The sequence below is a fragment of the Salmo salar genome, chromosome ssa02 (assembly GCF_905237065.1).
Source record: "Salmo salar chromosome ssa02, Ssal_v3.1, whole genome shotgun sequence".
NCBI classification, from domain to species: Eukaryota; Metazoa; Chordata; class Actinopteri; order Salmoniformes; family Salmonidae; genus Salmo; species Salmo salar.
Window position 1 is genome coordinate 68,792,903 of NC_059443.1, and position 21,754 is coordinate 68,814,656.

The 21,754-nt window shown below is 39.8% G+C and overlaps 2 protein-coding genes across 2 annotated transcripts in view; both read left to right on the forward strand.

Moving 5' to 3' along the window:
• The window catches only part of LOC106591322 (zinc finger protein 271), a 518,091-nt gene that overhangs the window by 232,855 nt on the left and 263,482 nt on the right, over positions 1 to 21,754 (forward strand). The gene's annotated exons all lie outside the window — the stretch shown is intronic.
• On the forward strand, positions 1,528 to 17,547 carry LOC123730784 (gastrula zinc finger protein XlCGF17.1-like). The gene is made up of 2 exons (XM_045708732.1): positions 1,528 to 1,633; positions 15,543 to 17,547. Exons 1-2 carry the CDS (start codon positions 1,573 to 1,575, stop codon positions 16,418 to 16,420), a joined length of 939 nt encoding a protein of 312 aa, XP_045564688.1. The 5' UTR covers positions 1,528 to 1,572; the 3' UTR covers positions 16,421 to 17,547.

Here is a 21,754-nt window from a genome sequence, read left to right on the forward strand (position 1 = left end):
TCAGGATGCATCTGAGCTCAGTTTCGAGTCTCATAGCAAAAGGACTGAATACTTAAGTAAATACATTTGCAAAAATGTCTTAAAACCTGTTTTTGGTTTGTCATTATGGGTTATTGTGTGTAGATTGATGAGGGGGAAAAAGTATTACATTTTTGAATAAGGCTATAACGTAAGAAAATTTGGAAAAAGTGAAGGGGTCTGAATACTTAACGAATGCACTGTATACCACAGGCAGAGTTTTCTACCTCTGGCAGAATTTTCTACCATTGGCAGTTTTGTACACAGTCACGTGATACGCGGTACAGAAAAGTCCAATCTTAGAAGAGTACATGGGAAGCACGATACCGTGTGTCTGCAGGTGTCTATCTGGTCAAAACCACTGATGCAGGTGCCCCTTCACCCTCTGGTGGGATGAATCATGTCTACAGAGAAACCTAGATTCAAATACTTAGATTTGTGTGTATTGGGTATATGTTGTGAAATTGTTAGATATTACTTGTTAGATATTATTGCACTGTCAGAGCTAGAAACACAAGCATTTTGCTACACCCGCAATAACATCTGCTAAACATGTTTATGTGACCAATAAAATGTGATTAGATTTTGATTTGAAATAAACGTCCTATTTATCAAAGGTGCTTTTGGCTGGGGTCAAAATGACTCCAAAGGATTTGAATTTGTTAAAAGTCCATATTGATACAGAAAAACTAAACCATTATTTAGATTTATTAAGAACAAGTTGATTGACAAGGGCATGAAAAATTTGAAGACTGGAATAAACCACATTTTGGCTATGATAAAAGATATGCTTCTGTGGTCAAAATGATCCATGTCAGAAGTATGGTTCAATGCAAATATGTAGTGGGTGTAAAGTTTGTTTTAAATTCTCACTTATTAAACACGAATCAATCAACACATGCTTCTCTTTGAACGACTTAATATAATATTAAACTTTTATGAAATAAATTGAACTTTTGGTTCCTCAACTGCGTTGCCCACTCCAGTCAACAGATGGCGATGTGCGTATTTTAGGTTCAGGCGATGCTGCCAGTATGACGTATAACCTAGTGGACGGGACGCTCGTTCAACAACAACAGCTAGTCAGACACCTCAGTTGCTTTCTAGCAAACATAGCTACAACATTTACGCTCTTTACACTGTTTGGTGTATATTAGTCTCTGTGTATTAAACACACTTCTGTCGTATGTACCTGCTGGCCTATTTAATTATATATTTACGTTGTTTGTCAGCTAGCTGGTTTGCTAAGTTAGCATTAGCGACTAGCCTAGTTCTAAGCTATCTAGCGAACATCCCCGACCATGAGTTCACTAAGCTACTCTCCTCCTGCTAAAGAAGAGGTCTGCTGGACGGAGAAAGAAGCTCTCGTGAAAGAGGAGGAGGAAGAGGAGGATGTCACAGTAAAACAAGAAGTAGAGGGTGAGGCTTACCGTGAAAGAAGAAGAGGAAGACGTTTCAGTGAAAGAAGAGAAAGAAGCGTTCAAAGAGGAAGAGGATGTTACTGTAAAAGAAGAGGAGGATGCAGTTTTTGGAGTGAAAGAGGAGGAGGGGGAGATGACTGTCACATTGAAAGAGAAGGAGGAAGAAGAGGAGGTTGGAGATCTGTTTAACACCAGTAAGTACCGTCTCTGCAGTCGTCGAACCAATATGCAGTAAAGGGCTTCTACACTTTAATGTTGTTCTGTAGGAATGGCTGAAGCTACACTGTAACATGTAGAACATCAAGAGTGGACCATCAACAACACGTTAACAATTGATCAAATGCATCCAATGACAATGCCTGAAATACTGTAGTCCTCAATATCGCCTATTAGCTTAGCCCAAGATGTACTCTTAAAGTGGCAATCAGCAGTTGTTAATCCATTTTGGGACTTATACATTAATGATATGTACTCATTGTTTCTTACATCTAGACGTTCCGCTAGCGGAACACCTGCTCCAATATCCAATGATAGGCGTGGCGCGAATTACAAATTCCTCAAAAATACAAAAACTTCAATTTTTCAAACATATGACTATTTTACAGCATTTTAAAGACAAGACTCTCCTTTATCTAACCACACTGTCCGATTTCAAAAAGGCTTTACAGCGAAAGCAAAACATTAGATTATGTCAGCAGAGTACCCAGCCAGAAATAATCAGACACCCATTTTTCAAGCTAGCATATAATGTCACAAAAAACAAAACCACAGCTAAATGCAGCACTAACCTTTGATGATCTTCATCAGATGACAACCCTAGGACATTATGTTATACAATACATGCATGTTTTGTTCAATCAAGTTCATATTTATATCAAAAACCAGCTTTTTACATTAGCATGTGACGTTCAGAACTAGCATTCCCACCGAACACTTCCGGTGAATTTACTAAATTACTCATGATAAACGTTCACAAAAAAAACATAACAATTATTTTAAGAATTATAGATACAGAACTCCTTTGTGCAATCGACGTGTCCGATTTTAAAATAGCTTTTCGGTGAAAGCACATTTTGCAATATTCTGAGTACATAGCCCGGCATCACAGGGCTAGCTATTTAGACACCCAGCAAGTTTAGCCTTCACCAAACTCGGATTTACTATTAGAAAAGTTTGATTACCTTTGGTGTTCTTCGTCAGAATGCACTCCCAGGACTGCTACTTCAATAACAAATGTTGGTTTGGTTCAAAATCATCCATTGTTATATCCAAATAGCGGCGTTTTGTTCGTGCGTTCAAGACACTATCCAAGGGTGACGAAGGGTCACGCGCACGACGCATTTCGTGACAAAAAAAATGATAAATATTCCATTACCATACTTCGAAGCATGTCAACTGCTGTTTAAAATCTATTTTTATGCCATTTTTCTCGTAAAAAAAGCGATAATATTCCGACCGGGAGTGGTGGTTTTCGTTCAAAGATAAAACATGGAGTCGACTCGTGCACGAGCCTGAGTCTCACAGTACTGTGACCAGCCACTATCCAAACGCGCTAATGTTTTTCAGCCAGAGCCTGCAAAGCCACGATTCAGCTTTTTGCCGCCTTCTGAGAGCACATGGGAGCCGTAGGAAGTGTCACGTAACAGCAGAGATCCCCTGTATTGGATAGAGATAATCAAGAAGGGCAAGAAATTGTCAGACAGGGCACTTCCTGCATGGAATCTTCTCAGGTTTTGGCCTGCTAAATGAGTTCTGTTATACTCACAGACACCATTCAAACAGTTTTAGAAACTTTGGAGTGTTTTCTATCCAAAGCTAATAATTATATGCATATTCTAGTTTCTGGGCAGGAGTAATAATCAGATTAAATCGGGTACGTTTTTTATCCGGCCGTGAAAATACTGCCCCCTAGCCATAACAGGTTAAGAAATCACATATAAATGCCTCATGAGCTTCGTTCAACTGTCGTACCCCATTAGAACCCCAAATATAAGCTTTTTCTACTCCAATGTTTGTCAGTAAATATAACAAACACCGTATATCCTCAAAACATGATTAAAACTATAATGTTGATATTAGAGGTTGACCGATTAATCGGAATGGCCGATTAATTAGGGCCGATTTCAAGTTTTCATAACAATCGGCAATCGGTATTTTTGGCCGCCGATTTTCCAATTTTTTTTATTTAAATGTTTTAATTTTTTTTTGGGGGGGGGCATTTTTTATTATTTTTATTTTCACCTTTATTTAACTAGGCAAGTCAGATTAAGAACACATTCTTATTTTCAATGACGGCCTAGGAACGGGGTTAACTGCCTTGTTCAGGGGGGATTCGTTTTTGCAACCTTCCGGTTACTAATCCAATCCTACGCACTGACTGCCTGTTATGTGAGGGTAGCAAGAAGCCAAGGTAAGTTGCTAGCTAGCATTAAACTTATCTTATAAAAAACAATCAATCTTAACATAATCACTAGTTAACTACACATGGTTGATGATATTACTAGTTTATCTAACATGTCCTGCGTTGCATATAATCGATGTCGTGCCTGTTAATTTATCATTGAATCATAGCCTATTTCGCCAAACGGGTGTTGACTTAACAAGCACATTTGCGAAAATAGCACTGTCGTTGCATCAATGTACCTAAACATAAACATCAATGCCTTTCTTTAAAATCTATAAACAAGTATATATTTTTAAACCTGCACATTTAGTTAATATTGCCTGCTAACATGAAATTGTCACATCTCTAGCGTTCATTGCACGCAGAGTCAGGGTATATGCAACAGTTTGGGCCACCTGGCTCGTTGCGAACTAATTTGCCCGAATTTTACATAATTATGACATAACATTGACATAACATAACTCGTAAGCATTCATTCATTCAGCACTTTAGTGCGTTTTGCCAGCAGCTCTTCGCTGTGTTTCAAGCTGTTTATGACTTCAAACCGGGTGGGTATAATTTGTGGAACGTTCCAACAGGAATCTATTCCAAAAACTTCGTAAATAACAAGGTTGCCAAAAAACAACGCATACAAAGTTGTATAGCGGCAGAATAAGATACCGGGTAGTGAGTGGTCTATTTCATTACGTTTTCACTCATCACGTTTATTCCGAAAAATGTCTGTCCTCACTCTGGTTGCCTATAGACAAACATTAAGAATAAGCTTCGTGGTGAGTTGATGCCTATTCGGCAGCTAGTTAGCTAGGGTTGTATGCGTTGCTACTTTGTATGTGTTGTTGGTTGGCAACCTTTTACTTAACGTTTTTTGGAACAGATTCCTGTTGGAACGTTCCACAAATTATACCCAAATCTTCAAGCCTGTCAACTCCCAAGATTAGGCTGGTGTAACCGATGTGAAATTGCTAGCTAGTTAGCGGGGTGCGCGCTAATAGCGTTTCAAACGTCACTCACTCTGAGACTTGGAGTAGTTGTTTCCACCCCTCTGCATGGGTAACGCTGCTTCGAGGATGGCTGTTGTCGATGTGTTCCTGGTTCAAGCCCAGGTAGGAGCGAGGAGAGGGACAGAAGCTATACTCTTACACTGGCAATACTAAAGTGCCTATAAGAACATCCAATAGTTATAGGTATATGAAATACAACTCGTATAGAGAGAAATAGTCCTATAATTCCTATAATAACTACAACCTAAAACTTACCAGGGAATATTGAAGACTCATGTTAAAAGGAACCACCAGCTTTCATATGTTCCCATGTTCTGAGCAAGGAACTTAAACCTTAGCTTTTTTACATGGCACCTATTGCACTTTTACTTTCTTCTCCAACACTTTGTTTTGCATTATTTAAACCAAATTGAACATGTTTCATTATTTATTTGAGGCTAAATTGATTTTATTTATGTATTATATTAAGTTAAAATAAGTGTTCATTCAGTATTGTTGTAATTATCATTATTATAAATAAATAAATAAACAAAACAACATTAAATATATATATATATATATTAAAATCGTCCGAATAATCGGTATCGGCTTTTTTTGGTCCTCCAATAATCGGTATCGGTATTGAAAAATCATAATCGGTCGACCTCTATCAACTTGATATCATAGATGGTTACATTTCTCCAGCCCCATCCCTCAGCTTTTTACCGAAATGGGCAGAGAGTACGCTTGTTATTGTTTCGATTAGAATGAGGTTGTAAGTAACAAGACCATTTTCCAGGATATAGACATATCTCATATTGGCAGAAATCTTAAATTCTTGTTAATCTAACTGCACTGTCCAATTTACAGTAGATATTACAGTGAAGGAATACCATGCTATTGTTTGAGGAGAGTGCACAGTTATGAAAATGAAAAGTTATTAATAAACAAATTAGACTCATTTGGGCAGTCTTGATAGACAGTTTTGAACAGAAATGCAATGGCTCATTGGATCAGAATAAACTTTGCACATACACTGCTGCCCTCTAGTGGACAAAATCTAAATTGCACCTGGGCTGGAATAATGGATTATGGCCTTTCTCTTGCATTTCAAAATGGTGGTACAAAAAAATACAAAAGAACGGTTGTTCTTTTCTTTGTGTTATCTTTTACCAGGTCTAATGTGTTAAATTCTCCTACATTCCTTTCACATTTCCACAAACTTCAAACTGTTTCCTTTCAAATGGTACCAAGAATATGCATGCTCTTGCTTCAGGGCCTGAGCTACAGGTAGTTAGATTTGGGAATATCATTTTAGGCAAAAATTGAAAAAAAAGGGGCTGATCCTGATATGATACTTTCATATCACATCGAAATAATTTCAAATACTATCACATAATACTTTCATATCACATCAAAATCGGTAACCAGTAGCAACGCCCCAAACGGTCCTAGATGGCAGCAGTGCCTTGCGGTCGAACAAAATTAGTTTCTCATCATCTCTCCTCCTTCCTTCAGGCTTCCTTTTCTTCTTTGGACTTTATATGGCTGTTGGCAACCAACTTTAATGTGCATTACCACCACCAACTGGAACTGAGGTCCACACTACAGCCATCTTTCAGTCACCCACGTGGGTATATGCTCCTAAAAACCAATGAGGAGATGGGAGAGGTGGGACTTGCAGCGCGTCGAGTGTCACAAATAGAAGCAAGTTCTATTTTAGCGCCTGGCTACGCAGAAGCTCGTTGATGCGCGCAAGCAGTGTGGGTGCAATGATTGAGTAACATGTATGTGTACATTTATTTATTTTGCAATGCTCGCGCACGTGATGCGAGCACTGCGGTTAGCATGTTAGTGGTAGAGCGTGCTCACCCCCTGGACTTTGTGTTCATGTACATCAGTTCATGTACAAGACTAGGGGACGTCTGGCACTGTTTCCCTGCTAGTCCACCCTCAAGTTCTCTTGACAATCGTGTAGCATTATTTAGGAGGCTTAGTGTTTCTGATAGTGACTTCCTCTCCTGGGTGCCCGTACCTCGGCTAAGTCTGAGTTGCGGGTCTTTGGTCGGATCAAACGTCTTGTCTACCTGAGTGTGATGTGTACGATGTCTGCCCACTCTCAACCTAGCCTTGGGGATGGGCGGTATACCGTATTTGACTATGTACCAGTATTGATGCACGGACCGGTTTGGGTTTTTACTTTACCTTCTATAAGGGTATTTCAATGTTTGGTTTGTTAAATGTGATGTACCCCAAAAACAAAAAATGTTCAGGAATCTGGGAGGGGGGGAACCACTTCATTCAGTATTCTGGAGATCTAGAAATCTATTTGCCGCCTTCACAATGTCAAGCTTCTTTAGATTTTTTTATTAGTTTGACTAGTGCAATTTATCTCTTGCTCTATAAACACAACAAAGTCCACCTTCACTATTAGTGTGTTGGGATCCTTCTCTTGCATGGCTTCAATGCAGACTGTGGGACATCCACTACCTCTCTACTCACTCCTTCAGCTATTTTCACTGCCTCCACATAGGACACCTGCTGGATGGGCCTGATCCTAGCTACTGTGACATACTTCATCCGTACAGGGCACTCCAGGAACTTGGGAACGTGATTCCCATCACAATTACAACAACATGCTTCATCTGACTCTTCAACTATGACATATTTATTCCTTAGACAAACACTTGCCACGTGTCCAAACTTTTACAATTGTAGCACCGCAGCGGCTTCTCTACATAGGGTCTCACCGCATATCTCACATACCCAGGTTATACATAAGATGGGAGAACCAGTTCACCAAACGACAGTAAAACCTTCCGTCTATCATTCAATTTAATGGACGTGCGTCTACCTGGAATGTTATCCCTAAACCACTCAGCCTCTCTGTCCAACGCCACACCAGTGATGACACTTTTAACTGGTGCCCTACTCTGAAAGTCATAGCCTTCCACATCGTACGTCCACATCTTGTTGAGTCACAGAGCTTTCTCCTTTTGCGCTGTTGACACACGAAATCAGCATCATACCGCTCCTGGTCACTCAAACCAATTCCATTTTACCCAATTCATCCTTCACCATCTTTGAGACTGCTAACGGGTCACCCAAAAACATCCTTGCTGATGATTCCCACTCCAATCATAAACTGCTGTTCATTACCAACTTTAGCCCTTTTCACTCCACTGTTCTTTACCATCGTCCACTCAGTCTCAACAACTGTACAGAGTCAATGTTCTTCACCATCGTCCAGTCAGTCTCAACAACTGTACTCGCGCCAAGAGAATCCCACAATGCTTCCTCCATTGCTCCTCCAGTCATCCCCGGACTCCCTCGCTCTTTGCTGTGAAAGATGTGAGAGTTTGTGTTCTCGAAGTAGCATCTATATTGTTCGCATTCCAGTACAGTTGCTGCTTCACCAACTTTTTGAATAAAAAAATATTGTGAAAATTTTGTCTATCACCCAGCCCTACCTAGCCTAGCTAGACTAAAGAGCCTCCTGACTAACGTTGGCTAACATGCGTAACTTCTGGTGAATGAAGCCTACTTGTGTTCCCCCGGGTTTTTTAAAGGGATTTTGTGACAATTAGCTTAGAAACTGTGTGTCACAGCATCACAATGTGAAATGCGATTGGTCGACTGTCTCTTGGACGGGCATTATACGTTTTGACATTTTCTGGAAAAGTTTTTATTTGAAAACTTTTGTTTACTAGCCTGCCTATTGAATTTGGAATGCACTGTAGTGCTCATCTCTGAAACTCACTTAGATAATTCCTTTGATACAGCAGTAGCAATACAGGAATATAACACTACAGAAAAGACAGGAATGCCTATGGGGAGGTGTTGCTGTATACAGTGCATTCGGGAAAGTATTCAGACCCCTTGACTTTTTCCACGTTTTGTTACGTTAAAGCCTTATTCTAAAATTGATTAAATTCGTTTTTTTCCTTTCATTTAGCTAATGTAATTGGCACACCTGCATTTGGGGAGTTTCTCCCATTCTCCTCTGCAGATCCTCTCAAGCTCTGTCAGGTTGGATGGGGAACGTCACTGCACAGCTATTTTCAGGTCTCTCCAGAGATGTTAGATCGGGTTCCAGTCCCGGCTCTGGCTGGGCCACTCAAGGACATAGAGACTTATCCCGAAGCCACTCCTGCGTTGTCTTTGCTGTGTGCTTAAGGTCGTTGTCCTGTTGGATGGTGAACCTTCGCCCCAGTCTGAGGTCCTGAGCACTCGAGCAGGTTTTCATCAAGGATCTCTCTGCCCTTTGCTCTGTTAACATTTCCCTCGATCCTGACTAGTCTCCCAGTCCCTGCTGCTGAAAAACATCCCCACAGCATGATTCCTCCACCACCATGCTTCACCGTAGGGAGGGTGCCAGGTTTCCTCCAGACGTGACACTTGGCATTCAGGCCAGAGTTCAATCTTGGTTTCATCAGACCAGAGAGTATTGTTTATCATGGTCAGAGTCCTTTAGGGGCATTTTGACCAACTCCAAGCAGGCTGTCATATGTTTTATACTGAGGCGTGGCTTCTATCTGGCCACTCTACCATGGAGGCCTGATTGGTGGAGTGCTGCAGAGATGGTTGTCCTTCTGGAAGGTTCTCCCATCTCCACAGAGGAACTCTGGAGCTCTTAGTTGTTCTAAACTTCTTCCATTTAAGAATGATGGATGCCACTGTGTTCTTAGGGACCTTCAATGCTGCAGACATTTTTTTGGTACCCTTCCCCGGATCTATGCCTCGACACAATCCTGTCTCAGTGCTCTACGGACAATTCCTTCGACCTCATGGCTTGGTTTTTGCTCTGACATACACTGTCAACTGTGGGACCTTATATAGACAGGTGTGTGCCTTTACATATCATGTCCAATCAATTGAATTCATTAATTGAGTCTCAAACATTTATAAAACATTTAACATTTTCATTTAATGGGGATTCTTAAAAAAAAATCGAATTTAGAATAAGTAACGTAACAAAATGTGGAAAAAGTGAAGCGGTCTGAACTTAATGCACTGTATGCTCTAGGGCCAACCAAGAGTCGTCTTTTCTTTCAACCAATCGATTGGTAGAAATGTTATAACGTGTAACATTTTTCCATATATAGACACACCCCATCTGTTTTAATATAATCAACTATATGTACTGAACTGGTCTGATGCTTTAACCACCCGTTTGATTAAATAATTAAGACACACAAATAACTCGAGGGACCTAGAGATCAAGATAGCCTTACCATCAGAAAAAACCTCTTCCTCCTCCCGCTGCTGCTGGCCTTTGTAAATTCTGATGTTATGCTCCTATAGTTTCTGGTAATAGGCTACACCAGCAGTCGTTATGATCCTATAGTTTCTGGTAATAGGCTACACCAGCAGTCGTTTTGCTCCTATAGTTTCTGGTAATAGGCTACACCAGCAGTCGTTATGCTCCTATAGTTTCTGGTAATAGGCTACACCAGCAGTCGTTATGCTCCTATAGTTTCTGGTAATAGGCTACACCAGCAGTCGTTATGCTCCTATGGTTTCTGGTAATAGGCTACACCAGCAGTCGTTATGCTCCTATAGTTTCTGGTAATAGGCTACACCAGCAGTTGTTATGCTCCTATAGTTTCTGGTAATAGGCTACACCAGCAGTCGTTATGCTCCTATAGTTTCTGGTAATAGGCTACACCAGCAGTCGTTATGCTCCTATAGTTTCTGGTAATAGGCTACACCAGCAGTCGTTATGCTCCTATAGTTTCTGGTAATAGACTACACCAGCAGTCGTTATGCTCCTATAGTTTCTGGTAATAGACTACACCAGCAGTCGTTATGCTCCTATAGGTTCTGGTAATAGGCTACACCAGCAGTCAGCAACCTTTTCCATTTGGTGCCAATTTATCTGACCATTTCTACTGATCTGGTGCCAGTTAAGATTTTCATATTCACATTTTACTGGAACAGTTTCATTTAATTTATAATAGTAGTAATAATTATAATAGTCTTTATCTCAACATCATTCTCTATGGTTAATCTACATTCTATTTAAATGAAAATGATAAATATTGTTTTTTATTGCCATTGCTAAGATTTTTAAAATAGCCTACATAAAGCCCCAAAATGTAAACATTGCAGCCTGCAGTAGAGAATATCCTGATAAAAATAAATATCCTAGAAATCACATTGGCTGCACATGGCCTGTCTACAACAAACTTGAAACATTGTATCAACTGGGTCCTCTGAAACCTGTGATAGCAAGCTTGCAACATTGTATAAAATATTCTGGTGTAGTTTTCTGTGCCAGTGGGTTTGGGAGAGACACAGCAGTAGGCTATTTGTGCAAAGGATAAGAAGTAATCAGGTATTTTATGACATTTCCACTCGATCAGAGTATTACATTTTTCCCTTTTTATGCTGAGTGATTATCGAAAGGGCGAGAGCTGGAAATATTTTACGAAAATACTTTGAGTAACTATTGTCATTCGCAATTGATTTTGATTAGACTTTGTTTACTTGCTGTTTGAGGTGAAGAAAAAATGACTTTGAGAAGCTCCACAACTCATTAGTGGTGGTGCGTTAAGACAATCAGAAATACTATCAGACTTCCCCAAATGGGCACATTTATAGGCCTACATTTGCGCGCAGGACAGGTAGACTAGTCCTACTTCTATATACGTAATCAGGTGTGCGTCTTGACAGGAGTGTTGACATTGACAGGAGTGTTTCAAACAAAAGACAATTAATAAATGGATAAAACTAACGCATCTTGCAGGGTCATGTCTGGGTGGTCTGCCATGGGCCGTTTCATTTAGTATCCGTTTGGGTCGGCATGTGGAATGATTCTATTTCCCCATAGTATGTTGTACCAAAGTTGACCGACTGAAAGGGAGTGTAACTTTATGACTAAAATTACTGTTCCGTGAAGGAGGGAAATGAGGTACAACACCTGTTTGGCCACGCCACTTCCTGGGTTGGTGAAGTGCGGTATTAATTTGAAGGAATAAATCTGAGCCTCACGCTCATCACCTGTGGAAGGTGGGGCTTCCAGCGAGGCGTGGATTTAATAGTATGTTGTACCTAGTTTCCCTCCTTCAGGGAACAGTAGTTATAGTCATATTGTGTGGATTTAATGGTATGTTGTATGTTACGGATACAGGCAGTGTGTATCCTGTATGTGTATTTCTTTTCTCTCCTTCTCCTCCCAGGTGGCAATCATCACTCACCAATCAGTCATCAATCAGAAGACACCTGCACCTTTTCACTTACCCTATCACAGCCCCTTTCCCTTGGTTTAAAAACCCAGCCAGTTTTCTCAACAGTTCAATCTCACTCTCTGTAGCTCAATCTCTCTGTGTCCCCAGCTCTCTCTCTCTGTATTGATCTATCTTTGGTTTTGCTCCTACATGTCACATTTGTCTGGTTATCCTGTGAGTATTGTTTTGTTGTTTGACTGTTTGTTTGATGGTGGGAAAAGGGGGTAACAAGACCAGTCGCCCATGGGCCTACATTACACATAGGAAAACAGTGTCTAAATACACTAGTTAGAACTGGGCAGACCACCCAGTGTATTTTTGGTTAGTTAGCTAGCTGTTATTGAAATAGGCTAGTCTAGCTTAGGGGTGTTTTTGGAGTATTGTTTCTTTCCTTGGGTCCAGCTCAGCCCCTCTTCCCGCCCCCCTTTACCGTGTGTTTAAAAAGAAACCTTTAGTGTTTGATGGTAAGTTTAAATTGTCTGTTGTTTTTGTTCTCACTGTTCCTTTCCACTATTATAATTTCCATGAGTTATGTTACGGGTCTCGTTTCCATCCCCCCTAGACTGCAGGGCCAAAGGGATTCGTAACATTGTACCTAGTTTCCCTCCTTCAAGGAACAGTAGTTATAGTCATAACGTGTGGATTTAATAGTATGTTGTACCTAGTTTCCCTCCTTCAGGGAACAGTAGTTATAGTCATAACGTGGATTTAATAGTATGGTGTACCTAGTTTCCCTCCTTCAGGGAACAGTAGTTATAGTCATAATGTTAAGCTTGCCATATGATGAACTTCAAATTAAATACTGGATCTTGCTGTGGGACAGTTTTTTTGTGTTCAGATCTCTGAAATGCACTCTAACTACGTAACATTTAGTGTCTCCTTATGTTATCCTGGGAAAACAGTTTTCATAGGCACAGAAATTATAAATAATTTCCGTGTATGCTAAATCCAATGGTTTTAACAATGGTTTTACATTTTTAGACAACACCCAAATGGATACTGTCATTAACGCAGTTCTTAAATAATTACACATCATTTTTAATACTATAGCTGTTTAGTTACAGTCGCATGTTCAACTATCATCAGCTGATCCAGGGAAAAAATTCGGAATGCCAGTCAAATGACAAACGTCATGACATGGGTATATTTGTTGTTAGGTGAAGTTATGGGTCCTACAGTAGGTCTATGTTATTGTTAGGTGAAGTTATAGGTCCTACAATACGTCTATGTTGTTGTTAGGTGAAGTTATGGGTCCTACAGTAGGTCTATGTTATTGTTAGGTGAAGTTATGGGCCAATTTGTTTAACACTTAGTGTACAAATCCTCAATGTCAGGCTGATGGAAAACTAACCAAAGAGCATTTTACTGGTTGAAGTCATTTTTAAATATAAAGTAGTTAATTTTGACAATAACACAAACATATTAACCTCTATGGGCTAGGTGGGACGCTAGCGTGCCACCCGTGGTGCACTCCATCAACAGCAGGTGCATTTCAAGAGCGGCAAATTTGAATCCAAATAAATGTCAAAATTCAAATTTTTCAAACATACAACTATTTTACACCCTTTGAAAGATAAACATCTCCTTAATCTAACCACGTTTTACGATTTCAAAAAGGTTTTACGGCGAAAGCATAAATTTAGAGTATGTTAGGACAGTACATTTACAAGAGTTGTGTGTAATGTTTTGTCAATTCAAAGACAGGGTCACCAAAACCATAAAACCAGCTAAAATGATGCACTAACCTTTTACAATCTCCATCAGATGACACTCCTAGGACATTATGTTAGACAATGCATGCATTTTTAGTTCTATCAAGTTCATATTTATATCCAAAAACAGCGTTTTACTATGGCATTGATGTTGAGGAAATCGTTTCCTCCAATAACCGGCAGTCAAGTCAGCGTCACAAATTAAATAATTAAAATTAGAAAACATTGGTAAAATATTATATTGTCATTTAAAGAATTATAGATTTACATCTCTTGAACGCAATCAACTTGCCAGATTTAAAAATAACCTTACTGGGAAATCACACTTTGCAATAATCTGAGCACTGCGCCCAGAAAAATACGGCGTTGCGATACAGACTAGACGTCATGTTGGGGAGATCTAAAATCGAAAATACTATGTAAATAATCCATTACCTTTGATTCTCTTCATCAGATGTCACTTCCAGGTATCACAGGTCCATAACGAATGTAGTTTTGTTCAAAAAAGCTCATCATTTATGTCCAAAAATCTCCGTCTTGTTAGCACATGATCTAAGCCAGCCGGACTTCTCGTCATGAACGAGGGGAAAAATATATTTACGTTCGTTCAAACATGTCAAACGTTGTATAGCATAAATCATTAGGGCCTTTTTTAACCAGAACATGAATAATATTCAAGGTGGACGAATGCATACTCTTTTATAACGTATTGGAACGAGGGTACCCAACATGAACTCGCGCGCCAGGTGTCTAATGGGACATCATCGTTCCATGGCTCTTGTTCGGTCAGATCTCCCTCCAGAAGACTCAAAACACTTTTTAAAGGCTGGTGACATCTAGTGGAAGCAATAGGAAGTGCCAAAATATTCCTCAGTGGGATAGGTTTAAAGGCAATACAACACATCAGGTATCCACTTCCTGTCAGAAAATGTCTCAGGGTTTTGCCTGCCAAATGAGTTCTGTTATACTCACAGACACCATTCAAACAGTTTTAGAAAATTTAGGGTGTTTTCTATCCATATGTAATAAGTATATGCATATTCTAGTTACTGGGTAGGAGTGGTAACCAGATTAAATCGGGTATGTTTTTTTATCCAGCCGTGTCAATACTGCCCCCTAGCCCTAACAGGTTAATCAGGATATTCAAACAAGCCTTACAATTATAATCCAAAAGTAATGTGAAATGCACTCATAAGCAACCTGTAAATGGAGGCTATTTTTGCTGTCAGCCTATGAGAACTCCCCTGAGTTTTCCCCCACGGTGGTGAATTAGTGAATAGCGACACAGAGCTTAATGTGAGTTTCCTAGAGAAGCATCCTGATCTTGCACTGATAGCCGATAGTGTAATAATAATAATACTGTAATATTCAGAATACATTGTGAAAAACTAAAAGCGATATCAGTAAATAGTGGTTTCCTCATTAGCATGGAGGAGTTTCTGAAACCAAATTGCGTGTGCATCGCCCTTGTCGCAATTTTATTAAACACAGAAAGGGGCCTATATTGGAGACCAAAAGTCATCTGGCACACTGCTTAGGATTTCAACAACTTTAATAACTTTTTTCTAGCCTACAATCATTGATTTTACTACTAATGGGAAAATAAGACAAAATCGGACTTTCTCACTTGACTGTCTTAAGACAATTGTCAAATAATTTTAACATTCATTACAGAGTCAATTGTTGTACAACATGGCTACGCTGTTGGCATCTCCTTTTACAGTGGATTTCCGCTGTTGTGGGTTTAAACCATCTGTCTGACTTTGTTGCTCACACAGGAGAGAGACGTGACTATCCTGGATCCTCTGGGGAGCCTCAACAACATCATGAAGCTGAAGAGGTAGAAAAAAGTCTCTCCAGATCAAAACACCCTAAGAAACACCAGCAGAGACCCACAGGGAAGAAATCTCACCACTGCTCTGACTGTGGAAAGTGTTTTGTTTCTTCAGGATGTTTAAAATCACACCAGAGAACACACACAGGAGAAAAACCTTATAGCTGTGATCAATGTGGGAAGAGATATGTTACATCTAGCGGTCTGACTAAACACCAGAGAAAGCACACAGGAGAGAAACCTTATAACTGTAACCAATGTGGGAAGAGTTTTACTCAATCATCCAGTCTGATATTACACCAGAGAACACACACAGGAGAGAAACCTTATAGCTGTACTCAATGTGGGAAGAGTTTTACTCAGTCATTCAGCCTGATATTACACCGGAGAACACACACAGGAGAGAAACCCTATATCTGTGCGCAATGTGGGAAGAGATTTGCCTCCTCAGCAGACATTAAAATTCACCAGAAAATCCACACAGGAGAGAGACCTTTTAGCTGCTCTGACTGTGGAAAGAGTTTTGTTCGCTCAGGACAATTAAAATCGCATCAGAGAACACACACAGTAGAGAAACCTTATAGCTGTAATCAATGTGGGAAGAGTTTTACTCAGTCAGGCAACCTGGTATCACACCAGAGAACACACACAGGAAATAAACCTTTTAACTGTGATGAATGTGGAAAGAGTTTTACTACATCTAGCAATCTGATTGTTCACCAGCAGACACACACAGGAGAGAAGCCTCATAGCTGTGATCATTGTGACAAGAGATTCTCTGATAAAAGATCTCTGCTCAAACATCAGAAAATACATACATGAAGGAGTTGTTTCATGATATAAATGAAGTAATGTCACAATGTAGAATGTTTTAACATTGTAGTAGGAGTATATTCATGATGTCACAGTGTAGAATATTTTAACATTGTATAAGGAGTATTTTAATAATGTCACAATGTAGAACCCTAAACGTTTGATCCCTGTTCTATTGATTTCAGCATGATATGGATATTAGCCTCAGGGGCAAAATCCAGGCTCTGAATTGAAAGAGTTACTGTTTATGTGATTAAACAAAAAGTTACTAACAAAAAAAGTTGTTACACTTACCACGTTTGTGACACACTGGAATCACAATGTAACACTTCAAAATGTAGCTAGCTGTTTACCACGTTGGTGACCCACTGGAATCAAAATGCAACACTTCAAAATGTAGCTAGCCGTTTTCTACAAATTGTCCTCTAACCAGTGATGTACACATTATTCCCAGATTCCGTGTGGTCTTTGAGCTGTTAGTTTTAACAGAGACATTACACTTACAACATTTGCGACTGTGACACAAAAATTATGTATTTACCTCATTTGGGGGATATTTAACAATTATTTACTTAACAAACAGTAAGATATTTCTGTCCTGCTAATGCTGAGTTTTATGGTGTCCACTCTAGCTTCCTGCAGCTAGTCTGGGTGTTGAGGACATGGGTTTTACCAGAGATAGCTTGAAGCTGACAATTGATTGATGTCTTGTGATTAAAAACCAAACAGCCACATTCCATTCTATGATTAGTGGCATGTGAGACATATGTCTCCGGTCTGATTGAGCCAGCATTCCATAGACAAGATATGGTGTATGTTTAGCTGGGATAGAGAGGAGTAGAACAAAGGCCTCAATGGTCCTTATACATCCTGGCATCTGGGAAATTAGACAAGGGTCCGGGGTTTAATATAACACCAGGTGCAGATGAAGACAGGATGAGCCCAAAGTGGCTTATGGTGCCCCCCAATCTACATGGGAGGGGTGGAACCAAGCATTCTGGGTATTAGCTATATAAACTGTGCGTTGTCTGTAAAGGGTAGGCTCTCAGACTAACAGTCAGTTAAGACTGTTGGGCTGATGGTTTCATTATTGCAATAATTAATAAATGTTAAATAAAGATGATTGTTTGAAGAAATCTCTGAAGTCTTTGAAGTCTCTCGAAGTACTGAATTTCCATAACACGACCCACTTGAATCAAAATGCAACACTCCAAAATGTAGCTAGCTGTTTTCTACAAGTTGTCCTCTAACCAGTGATATACACATTATTCCCAGATTCCGTGTGTTTTTTTTAGCTGTTATTTTTAACAGGACGTGCAAACTCATCTCCCCCCTCTCATGCAAATGATTTTAGCATGATATCGATGACTGATGACAAATAAGTGTTGTGTTCCTTTGTTTAGCGACCACTACATTTAAATGCATCCCTCCAAAATGTAGCTGACTGTCTCCTGCAGGTTGTCCTCTTAGTCCTTTTAGTCCTTTTAGTTGTGTTAGTTTCAACAGCACGTACAACCTGGACCCCCCCCCACCCACCCACCCAATTGATATCAGTGATTGTGCAGTTTATATGATTACTATTCTGGCAGATGTTTGTGTACATTGCACATTTTCTGTTTAGGTTTTTAATATATCACAAACGGTTTCTGCATATTGGTTATTGATTTGAACACAACTGTGTTTTGACATTGGGGCTATCCCACCTAGCAAAATGTTATTGAAAAGACGTTGAAAATAAGACTATGTTTAAGTTGAAAGTGAAAGTTGAAAAGAAAACAACTTACTTTCGATGTACTTGAAGCTTATATACATCGACGCAGTGTAATAAATTTGTCTATAATCTATTTGATTAATAATTTTTATAATCACTCCAGTATTTATTTACAAGATTCAAGTGCTAATTGTCTTTATTTCACATTTGCTTTTGATATTTCATATTTACATTTCATGTAACATTTAGTCATCTAAATTATTTATGCAATCAACTGACAATTTTCAATATATCACAAACTGTTTCTGCATATTGGTTATTGATTTAGACACGTTAAAACTGTGTTTTGACATTGGGCTATCCCACCTAGCAAAATGTCATTGAAAAGTTGTTGAAAATAAGACTATGCAACCAAATATTTCATATTTACAATTCATGTAACATTTAGTAATCATAATTATTTATGCAACTAACTGACCATTTTTGGGTACAATTATATTGACATTAACACTGCTTTTAGAATATCAGGGTTCATTCTCAGATGTGCCAACCCAAATGTACTAGAGCATGACATTGGGGACTGGGTTGCGATCCAACAACATGCCTGTCGAGTGAACCCTGAAAAGAGAGAAGCTTTGCAGTGAGGTGGAAAGTTACTTCGGAAATTCCAGGAGTTTCCTCTTGAAATCACACGTCCGTGGTAAGGACAACTTGGTTGCTGATTGTCTCAGGGGTGGGCATTCAACAAGTTTTGCATTTAGCCAGTGCGTTGCCATGGATCAAAATGTATTTTGACTGCATGTTTTTCTGTATTGGAGATGAGTTTTTGGGCTCGTTCCAAGAGGGCGAGAGTTCTAGAAGCTAGTGGGGGAAAAAATTATAGTTTTTTTCTTGTTTTTAATTGTTGACAGCCAGTAGACGCCATGTTTATATTGGTGAAGGTGAAGCATTGTAGTTGATTATAATGTGTAATTGAAGTTGTCTGTTGGTGGTAAGCATTCTCTTAGGGGGAAAGGTGTTACAATATTTGGTTTTTCCATTTATGTTTTGAGGTGGACACCAAGGAACTTGAAACTCTCGACTCGCTCCACTACAGCCCCGTTGATGTTAATGGAGGCCTGTTTGGCCCTCCTTTTCCTGTAGTCCACGATCATCTCCTCTGTCCTGCACCACACTGCCAGGTCTCTGACCTCCTCCCTATAGGCTGTCAGGGAAAGGTTTAAAATGTCAGTGAAAACACTTGCCAGTTGGTCTGCGCATGCTCTGGGTACACGCCCTGATAATCCGTCTGTCCCCGCGGCGTTGTGAATGTTGACCTGTTTAAAGGTCTTGCTCACATCGGCTACGGAGAGTGTGATCACACAGTCGTCCGGAACAGCTGGGGCTCTCAATCGTGCTTCAGAGTTGCTTGCCTCAAAGCGAGCATAAAAGGCATTTAGCTCGCCTGGCAGCTCGTCTCCACATTTTCTTCACGTGAATGACGGGGATTTGGGCCTGGTCTGCTGAAAGCAGTATATACTTCGCGTCAGAATCGTTAAAGAAAAAATATTTGTCGTGTTCGAGGTGACTAATCGTTGTTCTGATGTCCAGAAGCTCTACCATGCTAATGGGTTCCCACTAGATAACACAATCACACGCTGCATGAGGTGTGGCCAACATTAACAAGCTTGAGCAAGATACCAAGCTAGCATACAAACTCGGTAGCACAGAGTAGATCCTCCAGATGACGTTGAGAAATAGTGCATTAGTAGTTTAGAAGATATCCGGAAATAAGTTAAGAAATATGTAATAAAGCAAAAACATAACTGTTTGTACTTATAGGTAACCAGATCGTGAATACAACTCAGTTACTAAGTTTTTAACAACACTTTGTTGTTACACTGGTGAGTAAAAACTCATGCTTCCTACCCTTTAACTTTCAGTCAAATAATTGAAATATACATTTTACTCAACTGCGTTACCCACTCCAGTCAGCAGATGGCGATGTGCGATTTTAAGGCGATGCTGCTAGTGTGACGTATAATCTAGTGGACGGAACGCTTCTTTCAACAGCAGCAACAGTTAGTCAGCCACCTCGGTAGGTTGCTAGACAATAGCCGAACCAATAAAGCTCTTTAGACGCTTTAGTGTATATTAGCCACTGTGTTTTAAAACCACTTCTGTCGTCTAGTTTGTTATCCGATTTAATTTCATATTTACGGTTTTGTTGTTATTAGTCAGCTAGCGGGCTGGTTAAGTTAGCATTAGCCTAGCTAGCTAACATTCCCGACCATGAGCTCACTAAGCTACTCTCCTCCTGCTAAAGAAGAGGAGGTCTGCTGGATGGAGAAAGAGGGTCTGTGGCTAAACGTTGTCGTGAAAGAGGAAGAGGAGGATGTCACAATACAAAAACAAGTAGAGGGTGAGGCTGTTACAGTGAAAGAAGAAGAGAAAGACGTTACAGTTAAAGAAGAGGAATACTCATTCAGAGTGAAAGAGGAGGAGGCGTGTTTTGGAGAGGAGGAGGGGGAGATGACTGTCACATTTAAAGAAGAGGAGGAGAAACTGGAGATCTGGGCTCGGTTTCCCAAAGGCATGTTAAAGCATCCAATGGTTCTAACGATGAACGGGCCCTGATTAACACTAGTAAGTACTGTCTTAAAAACAGAGGCATATAAACTCTGCAGTTGTTGATGTGTGGTGATAAAGGGGAAATATGCAATAGCTACATCCATATTTAGACTTTTTAAATGTGTTTATTTATAGCCATTGATTCTTGAAGAATATAACACATGCCTCATGAGCTTAGTTCAACTGTTGTACCCCATCAGATCCCCAAATAATATTTATTTACTCCAATGTTCAGAAACAATATAAATCAACACTGTATAGCCTCAACATGGTTAAAACTATAATGTTTATCATGGATAGTCAGTCCTTGCATCCATAGGTCTGTCTATGAATTTGAGAGTAGTTACATTTCTCCAGCCCCATCCATCATCTTTTTACCCAAACAGTGGTGGAATTACAGCTTTGTTATTGTTTGAACTGCAGGTTGGTTGGTTGATTGTGTGGCTTTTTTAAAGGGGCAACCCAGTATTTAAACAGCAACAAAATGTCAGCCCTGAAGACTTGGTTTGGTAAACAGCTGAGGGATGGGGGACGGAGAAATGTAACCACTCTCACACTCATAGAGAAAATTATTGTAGCAACCGTAACCCAAAACCTAGCGACCTCGTCAAGAAGTTCAGACATCTTGGCATAACAGTTATAAGGTGTTGGCTTGACAGTCGCTGGACCTGAGTCCAGCTCAGGGCTACCTCCTGAATTGACTACACTATGAATACAAGGACTAGCCATCCATAAGGTCGAAATGATAGTTTTAACCAGATTTCAAGGCTATACAGTGCTTGTTTCTCAAACAGTGGCGTTATACGAGCATATGTTTTGGTTTCTGGTGGGTTAATACAATTGAAACATTTGAAGCGTTTATATGTTATATTCTTCAAGGATCAATGGTTATACAGTAAATGGGTCTTTCTATAACTGCCAGTGTAGATTTCCTGTGGGGGTCAAATTGTTAGAGCTGTTGATAAGTCATTAGCTGTGTTTGAATACTCATACTAACTGTACTATTTGTGACGTGATTTGAG